Source organism: Oryza brachyantha, chromosome 6, assembly GCF_000231095.2.
Source record: "Oryza brachyantha chromosome 6, ObraRS2, whole genome shotgun sequence".
Taxonomy (NCBI): domain Eukaryota; kingdom Viridiplantae; phylum Streptophyta; class Magnoliopsida; order Poales; family Poaceae; genus Oryza; species Oryza brachyantha.
The window spans coordinates 17,018,721-17,035,083 of NC_023168.2; the positions used below are offsets into that span (position 1 = coordinate 17,018,721).

The window sequence follows — 16,363 nt, forward strand, 5'->3', positions numbered from 1 at the left end:
ATGACGCTGTTCTTCCAGATGGCCGTGCAAATGGTGATGGTGCGAACTCCACAAGCATGAGGTGCGAGCATCAGGATGGTGTATCCAGACATCGCTACAGGTATGCTCCACCATTGACACCTGAAGGGTTTTGGAACATTGGGTTTGAATCAGAAATGTAACACTTGCAAGTAGGATTTGCTCTTCATTGGTTAGTGCAGTGTCTTGCTATAATAACATAGGTTCTCAATCACACCCCAGATATTATCAATAATGTCAGTAGTAAATCTCATGCTGTCATGCTGGGGAAATGCACATCACTTCTTTTAAAGATTATATGCTTGGATAGAATGTCCATTTGTTGAAGACAGAATATACTGTCACTTGGTGTTCTATGTAAATGACCTCCAACATTGAAAAGCAGTAGAATAATCTTTGATGGCAAGCCTTATACCGTTGCCTGACATTTTTTCTTCAACATTTACATATCACAAGCACACCCATGATCTTTTCATTCTGCTGTTACCAGTTACTACTTCAGCATGCAGTTGTTGACAGCAGACTGAAGTCTATCTCTTGTTCCAATGAAAAACCATTTGTCCTTTCCATTGTTGTTTGATCACGATTTTATGTCAGATCTGCTAAGAACATGATGCATAAGAAAGAAACCAGGTAGTAATTCTGTTGGAACGAAACCAGATAATAGTACATACCCCCAAGGAAGAGTGATTCAACTTGCAGGTAGGTTGGGTTGACATAGGGCCAAAATCACATGGCCGGTGCTGCGGACTGGCCCTGCACTTCCGGGGCGCCGCCGGCGTGCGTGTCTCCCCAACCGGCGACAGCGGGATGCTCTCCTCCCCATCTGCTGCCCCGGCTACATTCCGCTTACGGTTCTGGGGGACCTGCCGACTATATTATACTCCCTCAGTTCTTAAATATTCGACGCCGTTGACTTTTTTATATACGTTTGACCATTCGTCTTATTTAAAAAATTTTACAAAATATGTAAAGCTATATATATATATATGCATAAAAGTATACTTAACAATAAATAAAATAATATAAAATAACTAATAATTATATAATTTTTTTAATAAGACGAATGGTCAAATATGTATAAAAAAGTTAACGGCATCAAATATTTAGGGACGGAGGTAGTAGGTGCGTCCGATCGTCGCCGGCCACCGCCTATATTCGGTGTTATCTTTTTTGGCTTGTTGGTAGAAAAAAATCAATTGGTACAGTTACATAAAAAAATAATTTACGAATAAAACTTTTATATATGTGTTTACAAGGATTAAAAGCTAAATTGAAAAATAAACAGCAATGAAAAAAATCTCAAATCAACTTTAAATTTAAGGTTAAAAAAATTCAAATTATTCAAATTTAGACTTGTAAGAATAATTAAAAGCCAAAAGAATGGGATGATTATAGGTGCGTCGTACTGACCCAAACACTTCCTCGGTCCAAAAATACCAACTTCTCCTCTCCTAACTAGCATGAATAAGTAATAAATTAAGAAATTTTATCGCTTTAATATCCCTTGCCTGTCAAATATCTAATATATTTTTACAGAATAAGGGGTATTGAGGTATTTTCTCCTTCGCACGAGTACCGCAGTAGGAATCTAGGGATCCTCTCCTTTTTTTGGATTGAGGACATGTTGCTGAATATGTTTCATAGCTCATCAGTGCAAACGACATTTTCGGCCTAAAAGTTCTCTGATACTTGGAAACGTGGTTTAGATTTTTATTCTGGGCAGTGTATTTTCAATTTCATATCATGGTTTATGAAATACACCGTATTACTATGTTATCTTGTCTACAGCCTACAGAATTAACAGTTTAACACGTTGGCAAAAAGATAATAAGTTCCAGAACCATCTTCCGTTATTGCAACTGCACATTTGCTCAGTTGCACGTGCTAATTGTCTTGGGAGTTCTGTCCCTCTTGTCCCTTGCACCCATGTGCTCATGTCAGCCTTTTCATCTCAGTGACACACAAAGATTATCACTGGATCTTTTCTTATGCTTTGAAGTTAAAATTTCAATTTTAAATTTTAAATTAATTTTAAGTTTTTCACCATAATTTATTTTTCAGCCATGATTTTTAGGCAGGTGAACACACATATATAAGTTTTATTGACAAATTATTTTTAATTTGCAAAAAATTGGTCTTTTTACATAAAAAACCAAACAATAACCAATACAACGAGTTTTTAGTTTGGGCCCCCTAAACACCCAAGGACAAGGACCCTTGTAACTTTGTTTCAACTTGTTCACCAAATAAATGCAAATGCTGCTCATATAACCTTGAGATTAAACCATCGTAGTCAGACATACGCCAAGAATACATCAGCAAGAAAAGAACCCAGAGTATCGCTCGCTCATCTCTACAAAGTGATAGCAGCAGCAGTAAAACCTTGGCATCCATCGTCTCCAGCTCCAAAAGCCTCTCAACAAACAGCAGCAGTATTTCTATATCTTGCATCCATCATATGTACATCGTCTCGGAATTTGGCCGTCGAAGTAATGAAAGTTCCATTGCACTGCGCTTGCACTGCACCAGACGTCGCCATCCACAGCAGCAGCCGCCGCCGTCGTCGTCCACAGCTCACGCCTAGCTTGCTCTCATGACATCCAGCCGCCATTGCCCACAGCTCATGTATTTTTGGCTTGCTCTGCTGACTTGCTTAGTTGCTTTGCTATCTACCACCACAGACTCACAGCTCCGTCTTTAGCTTGCCTGTCTGGGCCGGCGCACCTGCACAAAGACATGAAAAAACTCAAAAAAGTGGAAGAGGTCAAAGTTCGTGGTAGGGTTTCCGGGGTACAATGATTTCAAGAGGGAAGGGCAAGACTAGGACACCACCAAGTGAACAGCTGGTAACAGGTAAAAAGTGGCTCAGATCAGTAAAACTACCAAAATCTCGCAGAGTACTCAGTATTTTTTTGAAATTACATACAAAAGTAAGAAAACAAGAAAGGTGCCAAAAGCATGCACAGCATAACAGTGTCAATAGTTGGGAATTCATCAAGGCCACCTATTTTGGAGGAATGCAAAGCGAATAAGCTGAACCACAAAGACTAAAACTGCACCAAATTGGGTCCATTCAATGTGAATCCATGAGGGCTTGAGATCTGTCCTGGTACCCAGGTCTGCCAAGGCGGGCAGCGTGATAAAGATGATGGCTGGGGAGGACTGGACAAAGCTTGCTGTATACCACTCAGCTTTGAGCAGACACCGGTACACGAAGAAGCTGCAATAATTTCTGGCAAAAACAGATTCTGCCAGCCGTAATGCAGTACAGATATCATGTAGTCAGGGCCTCAGGGGAGGGCCCTAAAGGTTTAATGATCCTTGAACGCTTTGCATGATTGGGTCTGTACCTCCAATAGCATTTGTCCCTCCAAGAGCTCTGCTTGGATCCAGAGCCGCAGATCAGTTACCCAGATCCAAACGGCAGATCGCTACACATCTTTTCTTCCATTTCACTCATTAGCAAATACAAGAGTATGAATTTGCAATAGCGTTAGAACATGCTAGTTCCTAAACAATGGAGCTGACTTGCTGTATACCACTCAGCTTTGAGCAGACACCGGTACACGAAGAAGCTGCAATAATTTCTGGCAAAAACAGATTCTGCCAGCCGTAATGCAGTACAGATATCATGTAGTCAGGGCCTCAGGGGAGGGCCCTAAAGGTTTAATGATCCTTGAACGCTTTGCATGATTGGGTCTGTACCTCCAATAGCATTTGTCCCTCCAAGAGCTCTGCTTGGATCCAGAGCCGCAGATCAGTTACCCAGATCCAAACGGCAGATCGCTACACATCTTTTCTTCCATTTCACTCATTAGCAAATGCAAGAGTATGAATTTGCAATAGCGTTAGAACATGCTAGTTCCTAAACAATGGAGCTGACTTGAATCGTTTGGCTCTAACAATATTTGCACTAGTTATCAAATACACTCTCTTAGCCAAGCTATATAATTGGCCTCATAAACTGAATCGTGTGTTACGGTGTATTCCTTGGTAAAGATACGGGCTCCACTAGAAAATTCAGTACCCAACTACCCAGTACATCTCTAGCTACCAAGGACAGTCAAATGGCATGCCAATGCAGGTCATGCAATGTAAACATAACTCTAGCCTACATGAATTGTCATAATTGAATGAAATTTCGTCCGTAGACATACAAGTTATATTCAAACCATTAGATTATCTTATCTACTCCCTCCATTTCATATTGTACGACTTTCTGGGTTTGCCCAGATTTATCTATATATCAATGTATATGTTTTGTATATATGTCTAGATTCATTAGCACATGTATGAATCTAGGCAATGCTAGAAAGTCTTATAATATAGAACGGAGTAAATATTTGCGAGTACTATTTAACTAGTTGCATAGAAAACAATACTACAGTACAGCGTACAAATAGTAGCACTAAGATTAAAGTTGTTTTAGCTGGCTCCCTCCATTGCAAGAAAGGGGATCCCTAGACAGGCACTGGACAACTTACAGAAAAAAGTGGGCCCTTCACAGTTGTACGAGTGATCAGAAGGGCCAAAGGGACCAGATCTGCATCTACAGGCCTTATGCAGCCAAGCCCAAACGGAAAGCCGGGAGTGATATGGTTTCTAGACATGCATTTATTGATTCGGGCCCAGCCACACCAACCAGTTGGGTCCGCTGGTGCCAGAGAGAACAGATCCACCAGACGAACACAGCTATATGGCCCCTTACCATCCAAAATGGTGGCGATGATGGCGATAATGATTGAGTGAACAAATAAAGGGAGGAAGAACAAACAAACCATTCTCTAATCTTTCTAGAATGTTACAAGTTCCTGCTTCCTTAAACCCCTAGTTGCTAATAAACTTTAACTATTAAATAGAAGAGGGCCCAATTAAGTTAGTCATCTCCATCACATCCAAATCAAAATGTAAATTTATATGTTTCTTTACAATTTATAACAAGTATTTTAATTAGCATGTCCATAAGATACGTTATACTTTTTTTTTGAATAGGATACGTTATACTTGATTATAATCTTTCCTGAAGATGCAGTAATTTTTCCTGGAGAAACTGACTTTCTGCATATTTTACCACACATTGCCCATTTACCTATTTCTAAACACTCTGGGACAACACAAGAGACAAAAGTGGTGGTCCAATCAAGGCTGAGAAAATTTGGATGCAAACGACAAACAATTAAATTCAGAGATATAGGTTTGTTGCCAGTTTTACCAGAGCTTGCTAGATCATAGCCGAAGAGAGAGGAACTTGAGTTGCTAAAGCCAGGGGGGTTGGTATCTGCACGCTTTTCCCACTGTGAAGGCGGCTGGAGTGGATGGGCTAAATCACCATGCCAGAACTGCTGTTGTAGTTGCATGAGATGCCTTGTTCCATGGACACCCATGTCTGGCCAGGTGACCTGCTCCAAATCCATTCCATTCTTATAGTTCAAGCCTGTTATCCTTCCACACTAGAAACACAATAGTAAGCAAACTATCAATTTGCCCATTAGTATAATTAGTGCACTTAAACAAATGGACCATGGATCAACTTTAACTAAATTTAGTAATTCTGAGAGATTTACATAATTAGAAAACATGCATGCTAGAAATTTTACATGGATTTTCAAAACTACAGCATAAATGGATTTTCAAAACTGCAACATTCTGCAGAAAACATGTGATCCAGCTGCAATGCTCTAATCATGTATATAACTCCAAGTGGAATATCTTAACCATTATCAATAACACATTCTCAGGTAAACGATAGTTTCAAGTGTCAACCATCTAGATACAACTCATTGTACCAATAGACGTTCTTTCTCTTTCTAGAAGTCAGTCAAAATTGCAATATGGAATAATGGCAAACTGACAGGCTGTCAAGCAGAGTTACAAGTACAGTAGGATATGTTTCACAGAAATGCAGTCGTATAAAGAAGTCCAATAAATGATGAGAAAATGATCCAGTTTTTAGCAGAGGACAGGCTATTCAATTAGAAAAACAATTTAAAGAGATCTCTGGCCCAAAGAAATCAGCTAGTATTGTCTATAAATGAAGATGAACGAAATAATACTTCAGTAAACAACCTCCGTATTCAATATGCAATTGATACGGTGACAAAAAATATTCAATATGCAATTGATTATTCAGAACTGTACCTCTGTAGTCAAGAAGTTGTCTATCCCACCAAAGTCGACCCTCGGATTTACAGCTGCGAGCCTCATTGACAAGTACTGAACCAATCACAATTAACAAACAACAATAGCATAAGTGAATACCTTACTAGCTTGCACATTAAGGGGGTTAAAGGGTAAATAGGGTATTTGGAGTTAAGGTATTATAAGCAAAAAAGAACAGTTACCTCAACTTGCCTTTGAAGAGATTGGACATGATTGATGATCTCATCCAGTACCAATGCTGTTCCTGATACCTGTTACACATAACATATCAAACAATTGTTGTTGATAAAGTAATTGTTTTTCCTGAGTTATTTCAGTTAATACAATAAATTGCACGATGAAAAAAAATAAAAAATTATGACAAAATCGCATAAAGTTTGACTTCAGTTTTGGATATACAGAGTGGAGTTACCGCTATTAAACGAGAACATGAAAGGAAATAGTAGAAGCAAAAATTTGGTTGCAGTCTTGCAGAATCTGGTTTCATGGTACTGTAGTCTTCATTTTGTTAGTTAGAAATGTGATCTTAAAACTATCAAATCCTTTATATTATTTGTTCTCCAGATCATGATCCAGCTAAAATTAAGTCGATTTGCAATGGTTGAGGTAATTAGTTAGATAAACTCTAAACATATGCTAGTACAACAAAACCACCAGGTTATATTAGCAGACCGGCAGAAATGCAGTTTGTTTAAGACAATAAGATAATGGTCCTCATAAATCTCACAGCGGATTGACCTATGAAATCATTCACAGTTATTGACACCTCCAGCACAAAAGCTGCTGTCCTTACAGTGAAACTAATAGTCAAACTACCGCACCAATACAACAGGCCAGTCACTTTCCATGAATCCATAATTAATGAAGACCAACCAATACTCGCCAATGGTAAGCTACCCGAGCACCTCACACAACAGCTCACACAATAGCAGGCTTGCTTCCACATCCAACACCCAGAGATGCCGACCCATAAGCACATTATTGCGTGAGCTTAGGGATAGCAACATTCTAAAGTGATGGAGAGAAAGGGGAGACGGGACTCATGGCATTACAGCAACCAAACAAGCCCCTCCATTAAGCTACCGTCCTCCAGTGTCTTTTAAAGTGGCTGCCACATTCTGCCCAGACAACCACCACCAAGGCCAAACCCCATCCCCTCCCCCTCAAGTTAGGTACACCGGATCAAGGTGTCTCCCTTATCATCCACAAGGGGAACCATGGCCACATTATCCCAACGCCCACCTCCATCGTGCAACTCGCCCATATGGATGTGTCGCCATGCCAGTGCAAGACCGCCACGTTTAAGAATACACATTGCATTCAACCTCTTTCTCCAAGCCATGCTATGCATTTGCAAGAAATGAGCCAAGCAGACTGAGACTATTACTCCATGCTACTGCACACCAACACTTGGCCTGATTCTTTGGACTCGTAGTGCCTTTGGACCCAACAGATAAGAGATGACAAATTTCACTATGCCATCAAAAGCAGTAAAAAGACCACCGAAAGCAGAAAAAAGAAGTGTACTTTGCACAAAACTCCGCGGCAATTTCACCTTTCGAAACGCAAAGGTGAAGCCTCTTCTATTCGCGAAAAAAAAAAAGGACTCGATAACTTTGTAAAATAATATGGAAGAAGCTAATATATTGCTCACCTTACTGCATCCGGGGACCAGCTCCTTGAGAAGCTCCATCCTCGCATTGATCTTCTCGCGTCTCGCCTGTTTCTCAGAGCAAAAAAAAAAATGTCAAGAAAGAGCCAAGAGGAATCGAATAATTAAGTAATTAACGAGGAAAGCAACCCTGAAAAAGGCATTAACAGCGACGTCACCACGTCCTAATTACCCAATCATTGCGTAATCCAGCTCGCTAAACCCCCCCCCCCCCCCCCCCTCAATGCTCCCCCACAAATCTAATCCCGCGACGAGATTGGTTTAAGGGTTTGAGAGTGATTAGTAAGTGGGCGATCGATCAGCGGCGAGCCGGACGGACGGACGGCGAACTCACCCGCTCGGCGAGGCTGTGGCTGTCCGTCGCCTGCCCCCTCCTCGCCCTCACGTGCACGTACGCCGGCTTCTCGTCCTCGCCGTCGCCACCACCGTCCTTGCTGTCGTCCCCGCTGGCCGCGGTCTTCCCCTTCTTCGCGGCCTTCCCCTGCCGCGCAATCAAGAGAAACGACACCGAGTTTAGTCTCCGACGAAGCCCGAGAAGGAGAAGAGGGAGGGGTGCAGGGACGTGGGCGCGTGCGGATACCTTGGAGGAGGCGGTGTCGGCCTTGCGCTTGGCGGCGGCGGAGGCGGAGGCGGATGAGGAGAGGGGAGGAGGCGGGGTCGGGGACGGGGAGGATGGTGAGGGGGAGGCGAACGCGGAGAACCGCGCGGCGCGGTCGACGAGGTGCGGGTCGGCGGCGGGGAACGCGGGCGGCGGCGCGCCCGCGGCGGGGAGGAGGAGCTCCATCGCCTGGGAGGTCGGGAGGCCCAGCAGCGCGGTGAAGGAGCCCCCGCTACCCCCAGCACCGCCGGAGGAAGACCGCGGGGCGGAGGCAACCTGGATCTCGCCCCGGGCGGCGGAGAGCTCCGGCGGCGTCGGCGAGGGGTGCCGCATTGGCGCGAGATGGCGGCGGCGGCGTTCGGCAGGAGGCGGAGGGGCGGCCGGAGGCGAGGGGAGTGGAGAGCAGTGGCGGTATTTATAGAGGTCGGCGTCGTCGTCGAGCGCGCTTGCCTTGCCTTTCGAGCTTTTGCTCGCTCGCTCGCTTCGCTTCTGTGGAGAAGAAGAGGAGGGGGGGGGGGGGGGGGGGGGGGGGGGGGAGAGAGACAGGGAGGGCAAGAGTTGGACTTTTTTTATTACTAGTATTATTTTTAGTCTATTTATTACATTATTAGTATTGTTTATTTTTTTTTCTTTTTTACGGTGTATAGTACGGAATAGTAGGGTTAGGCCTAGGTTAGGTCTGGTATAGTTCTCAAAATTTTTTCCAAAAACATCACATTAAATTTTTAGATATTTAAATGAAGCATTAAACATATTAAAAACATAGATAAAACAAAAAAACTAATTATACAGTTATGTGAGAAATCTCGAGACGAATTTTTTAAGCCTAATTAGTCCATGATTAGCTAAAAGTGCTACAGTAACCAACATGTGCTAATGACGGCTTAATTAGGCTCAAAAGATTCGTCTCGCGGTTTCTCGACTAGCCGCGAAATTCGTTTTTCATTTGTGTCCGTAAACCCCTTCCGACATCCGATTAAATATTTGATGTGACACTTCTAAAAAATTTTCTCACCTTCTGTAGATTTGGCGAAGCAGCGTAGGCGTGGCGATAGAGGTAAAACTTCGCGGTGTTGACTTTTACCGTTTTCGGCAGCGGGTCGTGGACCGTGCTGTTTTAAAGCGTCTTTAATTTCTCGCCAGATGCACAGCCAGCCATGCTTGGCAGAATGGTTTTTCCATCGCTGCCAAATGCCAATCGTCACGTAAAAGACGACACTCTCTCTATTGCCTGTGAGTAAACATAATTACATAAAGAAGAAGAGTGGAGAAAAAAGAAATGATCTCAATCGTAGTAGTATTTATTTAAATAAACTTTATTACATAAGGTAAATAAAAAAAGAAGAGTAATAAAAATATGTTTTTAGCGAACACACCGTACTAACTTTACCTTTACACGTATGCTTATAAAATACTTTATCCATCCCTAAATGTTTGACGCCGTTGACTTTTTATACACGTTTGACCGTTCGTCTTATTCAAAAATTTTATTTAATTATTAATTATTTTTATATCATTTCATGTATTGTTAAATATATTTTTATGCATATATATAGCTTTACATATTTGATAAATTTTTTTAAATAAAACAAATAGTCAAACACGTATAAAAAAGACAACAACATAAAACATTTAGGGACGGAGGATACAAAAGAGTGAAAAATGTACAATTGACCATGTTCTTTATCAATATGGTTCTTTCTATTGCCGTTGTTTCGGTTCGACTCAGCAACTAACTTCGTGCCACCTTTTATGTTAGTTCTGTGCTAGTACGTGACACGCACGAGGGCAAAGGAAAAGAAAAAGGTCTAGATCTCCCAACATCCTGGGAGGGAGGGAGGTTACATATGGATTAGCGCTCAGTTTAGTGAGATCGAGCACGTGGCAGTAGTAGTATATATATCCATGATGTTCGTGACAAAGTACTGCTACTAAGTAAAGTTGGTGTACTAATTACTGCTACCTCCGTTTTTATGATATAAGATGTTTGACTTTTTTATTGTAACATTTGACTATTCATCTTATTTAAAAATTTAATACAAATATAAAAAATAATAAGTTAGGTTTAAAGTTCTATAACTCACAAGTAAAACAAATGATATTTTCATAATTTTTGAATAAGATAAATGATCAAACATTATAAGTAAAAAAATCAAACATCTTATATTATAAAACGGAGGGAGTACCGAACAACAGGATCAACACCATGTGGCCTTTGTAGAAGAAACTAGGGTACCGCGTGTCGTGCGCGTCAACGTGCGCAAGGGGAAGAAGGAAAGCTGACGACCATGCATGGCCGCATGGCACAGCACGGACAGCAGCATACGAGCAAGCGTCCGTTTCTTTTTTTAATCTGACTTAGAGCAGTACAGTAACAGACTATAAGCCTATAAATATATTATAAAGAGATTAGGTCATTCTCAGTGACACTTTTATTTGATATTAATTAGATGTCATATTATATTTTTTATGACATGACAAACATTTAATTAGGAAAAAAAGAAAACCTTTCAGAGCAAGTTCAATAGTATAGTCAACTACTAGCTCCAATTCATCTATAGCCAATGCATACAATAGTTAGCTACAAAACATTAATACATGGCCTCACATGTCATACACATATTTTGTCTTGGAGCCCATGTGCAGCTCGCTACAAATTAGTAGCCCACGTCTCTTTCCTCTCCCCTCTTATCTCTTTAAAATATACTTATAGCTGGCTTATAGCCTGCTATTGTACCTACTCTCATTCTAGTGAAAGGCTCATGACGTTGTTCCCAAGCAAAAGAAAGTTTAATGAAAGTCCATTGAGACCAAACCTTTCTTTTATCTACAATTCGTATGGCACGTTTAATCACACTCTCATGCATGAATTTAATGCTCTATCAAGTCTATGAAACTGTGAAATGAATGAGATCACTGAGAGATGTCCTTTCATTTTACAAAACAAAACTAAAACGCTAATGTGTCACACTTAAAAATTGTGAAATGAAAGAGGCAATTGAGAATGGCCTAAGATATGAGAGAGAAGAGCAGCGTGCTACATTTGTAACCAGCTGTAACACAGACCCCAAACACACAATGGGTGTATGACAGATAGGACTAGATATTAATAGTGTAGCATATGTTTTGTAGATATCTATAGTATGAATTGGCTATCAGATTGACTAAATTTAAAGTTACTAATTGGCTATACTATTAAACTTGCTCTTAGCTTATACCTCGTCAATCGTTGACATATTTTTAAAATTGTTAAGCGGAGTATTTCATATAAAAACATTATAAGTAGAATCTACTCTAGAAATCAAATAAATCTTTTTTAATTTTTATAATAATGAGTGTTAAATTACACTTGAGCTATTTATGTTTATTGTTTTACGTGACAAAAAATATCATCCGTTGATTCGAACGTACCCTACGTACAATAGCGAACCGGAAGCCTATAAGCTCACGCGAAAATGATAGAAAATGAAAACTAAAAATGGTATGTTTATTTTGTAAGATTGATATATTAAATACATAACTAAGAGAAAGAAATACTCTCTCCGTTTCAAAATATAACACTTTATAACATTTTCTAAATTTATATAGATAATTATTTGTGTATAGATTCATTAGTATTCATATAAATTTATACAATGTTAGAAAGTCTTATATTAGAAGTTACTCCAACAGTGGACCTTAGAGCGGGTATAATAGCAGACTATAAGAGCGGCTATAAGTCAGCTATAAACATATTTTAAAGAGATAAGATAGGAGAGAGAAAAAAGATGGACTACTAATTTGTAGTCAGCTGCACACGGACTCTAAAACAGAGTGTACATATGACATATAGGACTATATACTAATGTTTTGTAGTAACTATTATATAAATTATAATTAAATTGACTATAAAATGAATTAGAATTAGAGCTGATTGTTAGCTATAATGTTAGAACTTTCTTCTAAGACGAGGAGAGAAGACGAGAGATGAGCGCGACGGCCGGCGAAAGCAACGCCGGGATTTGGATTTGGGAAGCATACGATCCAGATCCATCGGGCGCAGGTCTTCCTTTTCCTTTGACTGAAGCAGCGCTGTCTCCATGGGCCACGGCCTATGTATGGCCCAGTAGCCCACAAACCTCACGTGGCTTAGCCCAACAACCGTCCAACAGGCTTAGGCCCATCTACCAATATAGCCCAACCAACCTCTCCTCCAAACTCCAATGCTGCCTCCTCCGTTGTGCCCACGTGGTGGGATTCTTTTATAATTTTTTTAAGTTTTCAAAAATAACTGGACCCCAAATGTCTAGCCAGGCGCAATATATAAAACATACCCAGGTGACATATCCAACGTGGCAAACTGTTTGTCAACCCCATAACAATATGTAAGCCCTTACAGGAGGGGTTAATGATTTTGGAGACGATCCCCTTAATGCCTAATTGATGGGTGTTTTATTTATTCTCACGGAACCGCTTGCAAAATCATTTACCATCATGAGTAGAAACAATTCACGGACAGCCCCCTTAACGCCCAGCAGGAGAGTTTTATAGGGGACACATGCAAATATGGCAAGTATCACTAGCCATCCATCCAACTACCACCAACCAAAGTTTATCACGTCGAATATATCACCTGATCAGTGAATATTTATGGACCTGTTTAGATCTATTTGAAATAGCAAATGGCAAATGACAAAAGTTTTGATGATAAAAGTTTTGGCATTGCATTTTTGCAAGTTGGTGTTTAGAGACATGCAAAAGTTGTCATTTTTTTGACAAAAGTAAGAGGTGGTCCGTGTCCCTATTCGTTTTTTGGCGAAATTTGCTGCTCTAGACTGCCAAATACCAAATACAAAGTTGTCATTTTCTTACCCTAGTGTTTACATCCATTTTGCCAAAAAATACTTCAAAATGACAAAACTTTTGCTATTTTGAAGGATCTAAACATAATCTATATATATACTGCTCATTAGCTAAGCGTTGGGAGTCTAGTTTTATATTTTTTATTCAAGAAAAATAATCTGTTTTATTACTTTTGAATAAAAAATATATAAATAAAAATATTCACGCGGTGGTCTTCGCTTCTGGGTGCTTCCCTCTTTCCAAGTTAGGGGGTGAATAAATTCTGGACGTTCGTTTCCGATATGAACGGTTTGGTAATGGTAACAACAAAAATGAAAATGGTAAAATATGTGAAAATAGAAATGAAAACGGTTTTGTTCTTTCCCAATCATTCTCATATTCTAACAGAAATTATCGTTTTCATAATACGGTTATTTACCATATTTCTAAATACCCCAATATTTATGGCAGTTGTCTCTATTTAGTTTGCAGTATAGAGAATTACTCTATACATGTTTTTTTATACGAAGTTGTTCACTTTGTGATCTACGTTTAACCGTTCATCATATTCAAAAAATTTATTCAAATATATAAAATTATAAGTCATACTTAAAGTTTTTATAATAATAAAACAAATTATAAAAAAATAATCAATAGTTATATTTTTGAATAACATGAATGATCAAATATAAATATAAAATTTAACGGTGTCATAATAAACACCAGGGAGTATTCAATTTTAGCTAAATCTCTATTTTGGGTAAATGGCTAAAACATAGCTATAAACATGGTTTTAAGTGGTCATATTAAACAATCATGTAAGTTAACTATATGGTTTTTCCATTCAATTTTTTTACATTAATTACAGGCTTCTGATTGATACTGGTATGTTTCCACAGATACTATTTCATACTAGATTTTTCGATATTTCCACTACCATTTACGTTTGAAATATACTCCCTCTAAACTTTTTTGTTTAAGTTTGGCTAGCTCAAAAATGAACTAACCAACGTCAAACATTTACCTATGGAGTAGTACCATTTTCAATACATAGTCCAAAAGAAAAAAATACGGTCACGGAAATGGTCGGAGGTGTTTCTCCATTGTTTACAATTGTTTTCAGCTCTCGTGCTCTGGTCTCTCTTTCTTTTGAAGAAAGGAGAAACAAATCAACAAGCAACTGCTGCCGACCAGTCCAATAATGCAGGAATATTAAAAAGATTGAACTGGTAATGGTATAGGGAAAAAAAGTACGCATTGCAGTATTTTTTTGACTTTATTTTGACTATTAGGACGAGCAGATCAAAGAAACTGTTACTATTCAGATACTCTTTCTGACTTACTGTTGCAAGATAAAGAGAGGAATTAAACTTTTTCCTATGAAAATTCTATAAAATTTGCGCCTGCAATGACGTCACGGCTGCAGCGGCGGCAGCGGGTGGAGGCGCGGCGAGACGGTGCAGACGAGCGGGCGCTTCCGCGGCGTCGTCATGCCGGGGCCCTCCTCCATGTCCACGGGCGCGCCGCCGACGGGGCTCCACTCGAAGCACTGCACCATGGCGGCCAGCGCCGCCTGCACCACCAGCAGCGCCAGCGACGCGCCGGGGCAGGTCCGCCTCCCGGACCCGAACGGCAGCAGGTGGAAGTGCTGCCCGCGCACGTCCGTGCCGGCGTTCGCCCCGCCGTCCATGAACCGCTCCGGCCGGAACTCCAGCGGCTCCGGCCAGCACGCCGGGTCGCGGCCGATCGCCCACACGTTCACGAAGACCGTCGCCCCCGCCGGCACGTCGTAGCCGTCCACCGTGCACGGCTCCCGCGACCGCCGCGTCACCATTGGTGCTGCTGGATGCAGCCGCATCGTCTCCCTGGCGACGGCCTGTAGGTAAGGGAGGTTCGGAATGTCCAATTCGTCGGCGAGCCGGCCATTGCCGACCACCGCGTCGAGCTCCGCCTGCAGCTTGCGGAGGACGTCCGGGTTGTTGATCAGCTCCGACAACGCCCAGTCCAGCGTGATCGCCGCCGTGTCCGTCCCCGCCTCGAACATTTCCTACACGCGAGATTGATCACAGATTCACATCGAGTTCTTGAGCTGTTCTGTTCATCAAGCTCTGAGTTGACTGAGCTTACCAGCATGAACGCCTTGATGTTGCCCCTGGTGAGACGCATCTCGGCGGCTTCGTCTTCGTGCATGTCGAAGAGCATGTCAAGGACGTCCTTCTCCTCCTCCTCGCCGTCGGCCGCCGCTTTCTGTTGCCGGCGAAGCCTCCTCACAGCCTCCCTCGCCGTCAGTATCCGCTCCATCATGGCGTCGACCTTGCGGTTCACCGCGTCGATGCGCTTGCCGAGCCCCTGCACGTCCCAGTACCTGAACGCGCCGATGTAATCCTGCAGGCTGAACGTGCCGCTGAGCTCGGCAATCTCGGCCACCAACCTCCTCATCTCCTGGATGTCGGTGTCATCGCCGGTCCACCGCCGACTCATCACCATGCGGGAGACGATGTCGCCGGCGAGGCCCATCAGCGCGGCGTCGACGTCGACGTGAGCGCCCTCGTCGGCGCTGGTCCGGCGGAGGGAGCCGAGGAGGCGCGCCACCTCCTCGCGCCGGACGTGGCGGAGGCGGTCGAGGGTCTGCCCGGCCAGCAGCTCGTGCACGCACGCGCGCTTCATGAAGCGCCAGTACGGCCCGTACGGGGAGAAGATGAAGCCCTGGCCGCCGTAGGAGAGGCGTTCGATGGGGGTCGTGTTGGGGCGGTCGAGGAACGCGGCCTCGTGGGTCTTGAGCACCTCGCGGGCGGCGTCCGGCGAGCAGGCGACGACGCAGGGCACGGAACCGAGGCGGAGGTGGAGGAGCGGGCCATGGCGCCCGGCGAGGCGGTGGAGCGCCCGGTGGGGCAGCGGCGCGAGCAGGTGGAGGTGGCCAAGGATGGGCAGCCCAGGTGGGGTCGGTGGGAGGTGTCGGCCGCCGCTGCTCCGGCGGCGGAGAGAGTAGAGGACGGCCAGGCCGGCGACGAGCAGGAGGAGAGGCAGCGTGGTAGGTGTGAAGAGACCACGTGCTGACGGCTGGTGATCCATGCCGACGGAAAATTGCTGGG

General features: G+C 42.6%; 2 protein-coding genes across 3 annotated transcripts; both read right to left on the reverse strand.

Annotated features, from left to right (window-relative positions):
* Window positions 1–2,166: 2,166 nt before the first annotated feature.
* On the reverse strand, window positions 2,167–8,944 carry LOC102722129 (transcription factor bHLH48). Of its 2 annotated transcripts, none has more exons than XM_040525119.1 (7): window positions 8,433–8,944; window positions 8,187–8,333; window positions 7,835–7,900; window positions 6,363–6,431; window positions 6,160–6,234; window positions 5,234–5,420; window positions 2,167–2,745 (listed from the first exon to the last, which is right to left on the reverse strand). In XM_040525119.1, the coding sequence occupies exons 1-7, from the start codon at window positions 8,781–8,783 to the stop codon at window positions 2,705–2,707; spliced, it is 936 nt and encodes a 311-aa protein (XP_040381053.1). In that variant the 5' UTR covers window positions 8,784–8,944; the 3' UTR covers window positions 2,167–2,704. The 2 variants fall into 2 exon arrangements, with proteins under 2 accessions (XP_040381053.1, XP_006656247.3); XM_006656184.3 differs by having other exon boundaries at window positions 2,168–2,745; window positions 5,234–5,471; window positions 8,433–8,941.
* Window positions 8,945–14,352: 5,408 nt separating this feature from the next.
* On the reverse strand, window positions 14,353–16,363 carry LOC102719128 (cytochrome P450 93A3-like). The gene is made up of 2 exons (XM_015838149.2): window positions 15,399–16,363; window positions 14,353–15,318 (listed from the first exon to the last, which is right to left on the reverse strand). Exons 1-2 carry the CDS (start codon window positions 16,341–16,343, stop codon window positions 14,686–14,688), a joined length of 1,578 nt encoding a protein of 525 aa, XP_015693635.2. The 5' UTR covers window positions 16,344–16,363; the 3' UTR covers window positions 14,353–14,685.

Excerpts from the sequence above, each read along its gene's own strand:
- LOC102722129 (XM_006656184.3), bottom strand. The coding sequence starts at position 8,783 with ATGCGGCACCCCTCGCCGACGCCGCCGGAGCTCTCCGCCGCCCGGGGC. Across the intron at positions 8,334-8,432 it reads CCGACACCGCCTCCTCCAAG|GGGAAGGCCGCGAAGAAGGG; the intron begins GTATCCGCACGC and ends ATTGCGCGGCAG. Across the intron at positions 2,746-5,233 it reads CTATGATCTAGCAAGCTCTG|GTGCGCCGGCCCAGACAGGC; the intron begins GTAAAACTGGCA and ends GTCTTTGTGCAG.
- LOC102719128 (XM_015838149.2), bottom strand. The coding sequence starts at position 16,343 with ATGGATCACCAGCCGTCAGCACGTGGTCTCTTCACACCTACCACGCTG. Across the intron at positions 15,319-15,398 it reads ACATCAAGGCGTTCATGCTG|GAAATGTTCGAGGCGGGGAC; the intron begins GTAAGCTCAGTC and ends TCTCGCGTGTAG.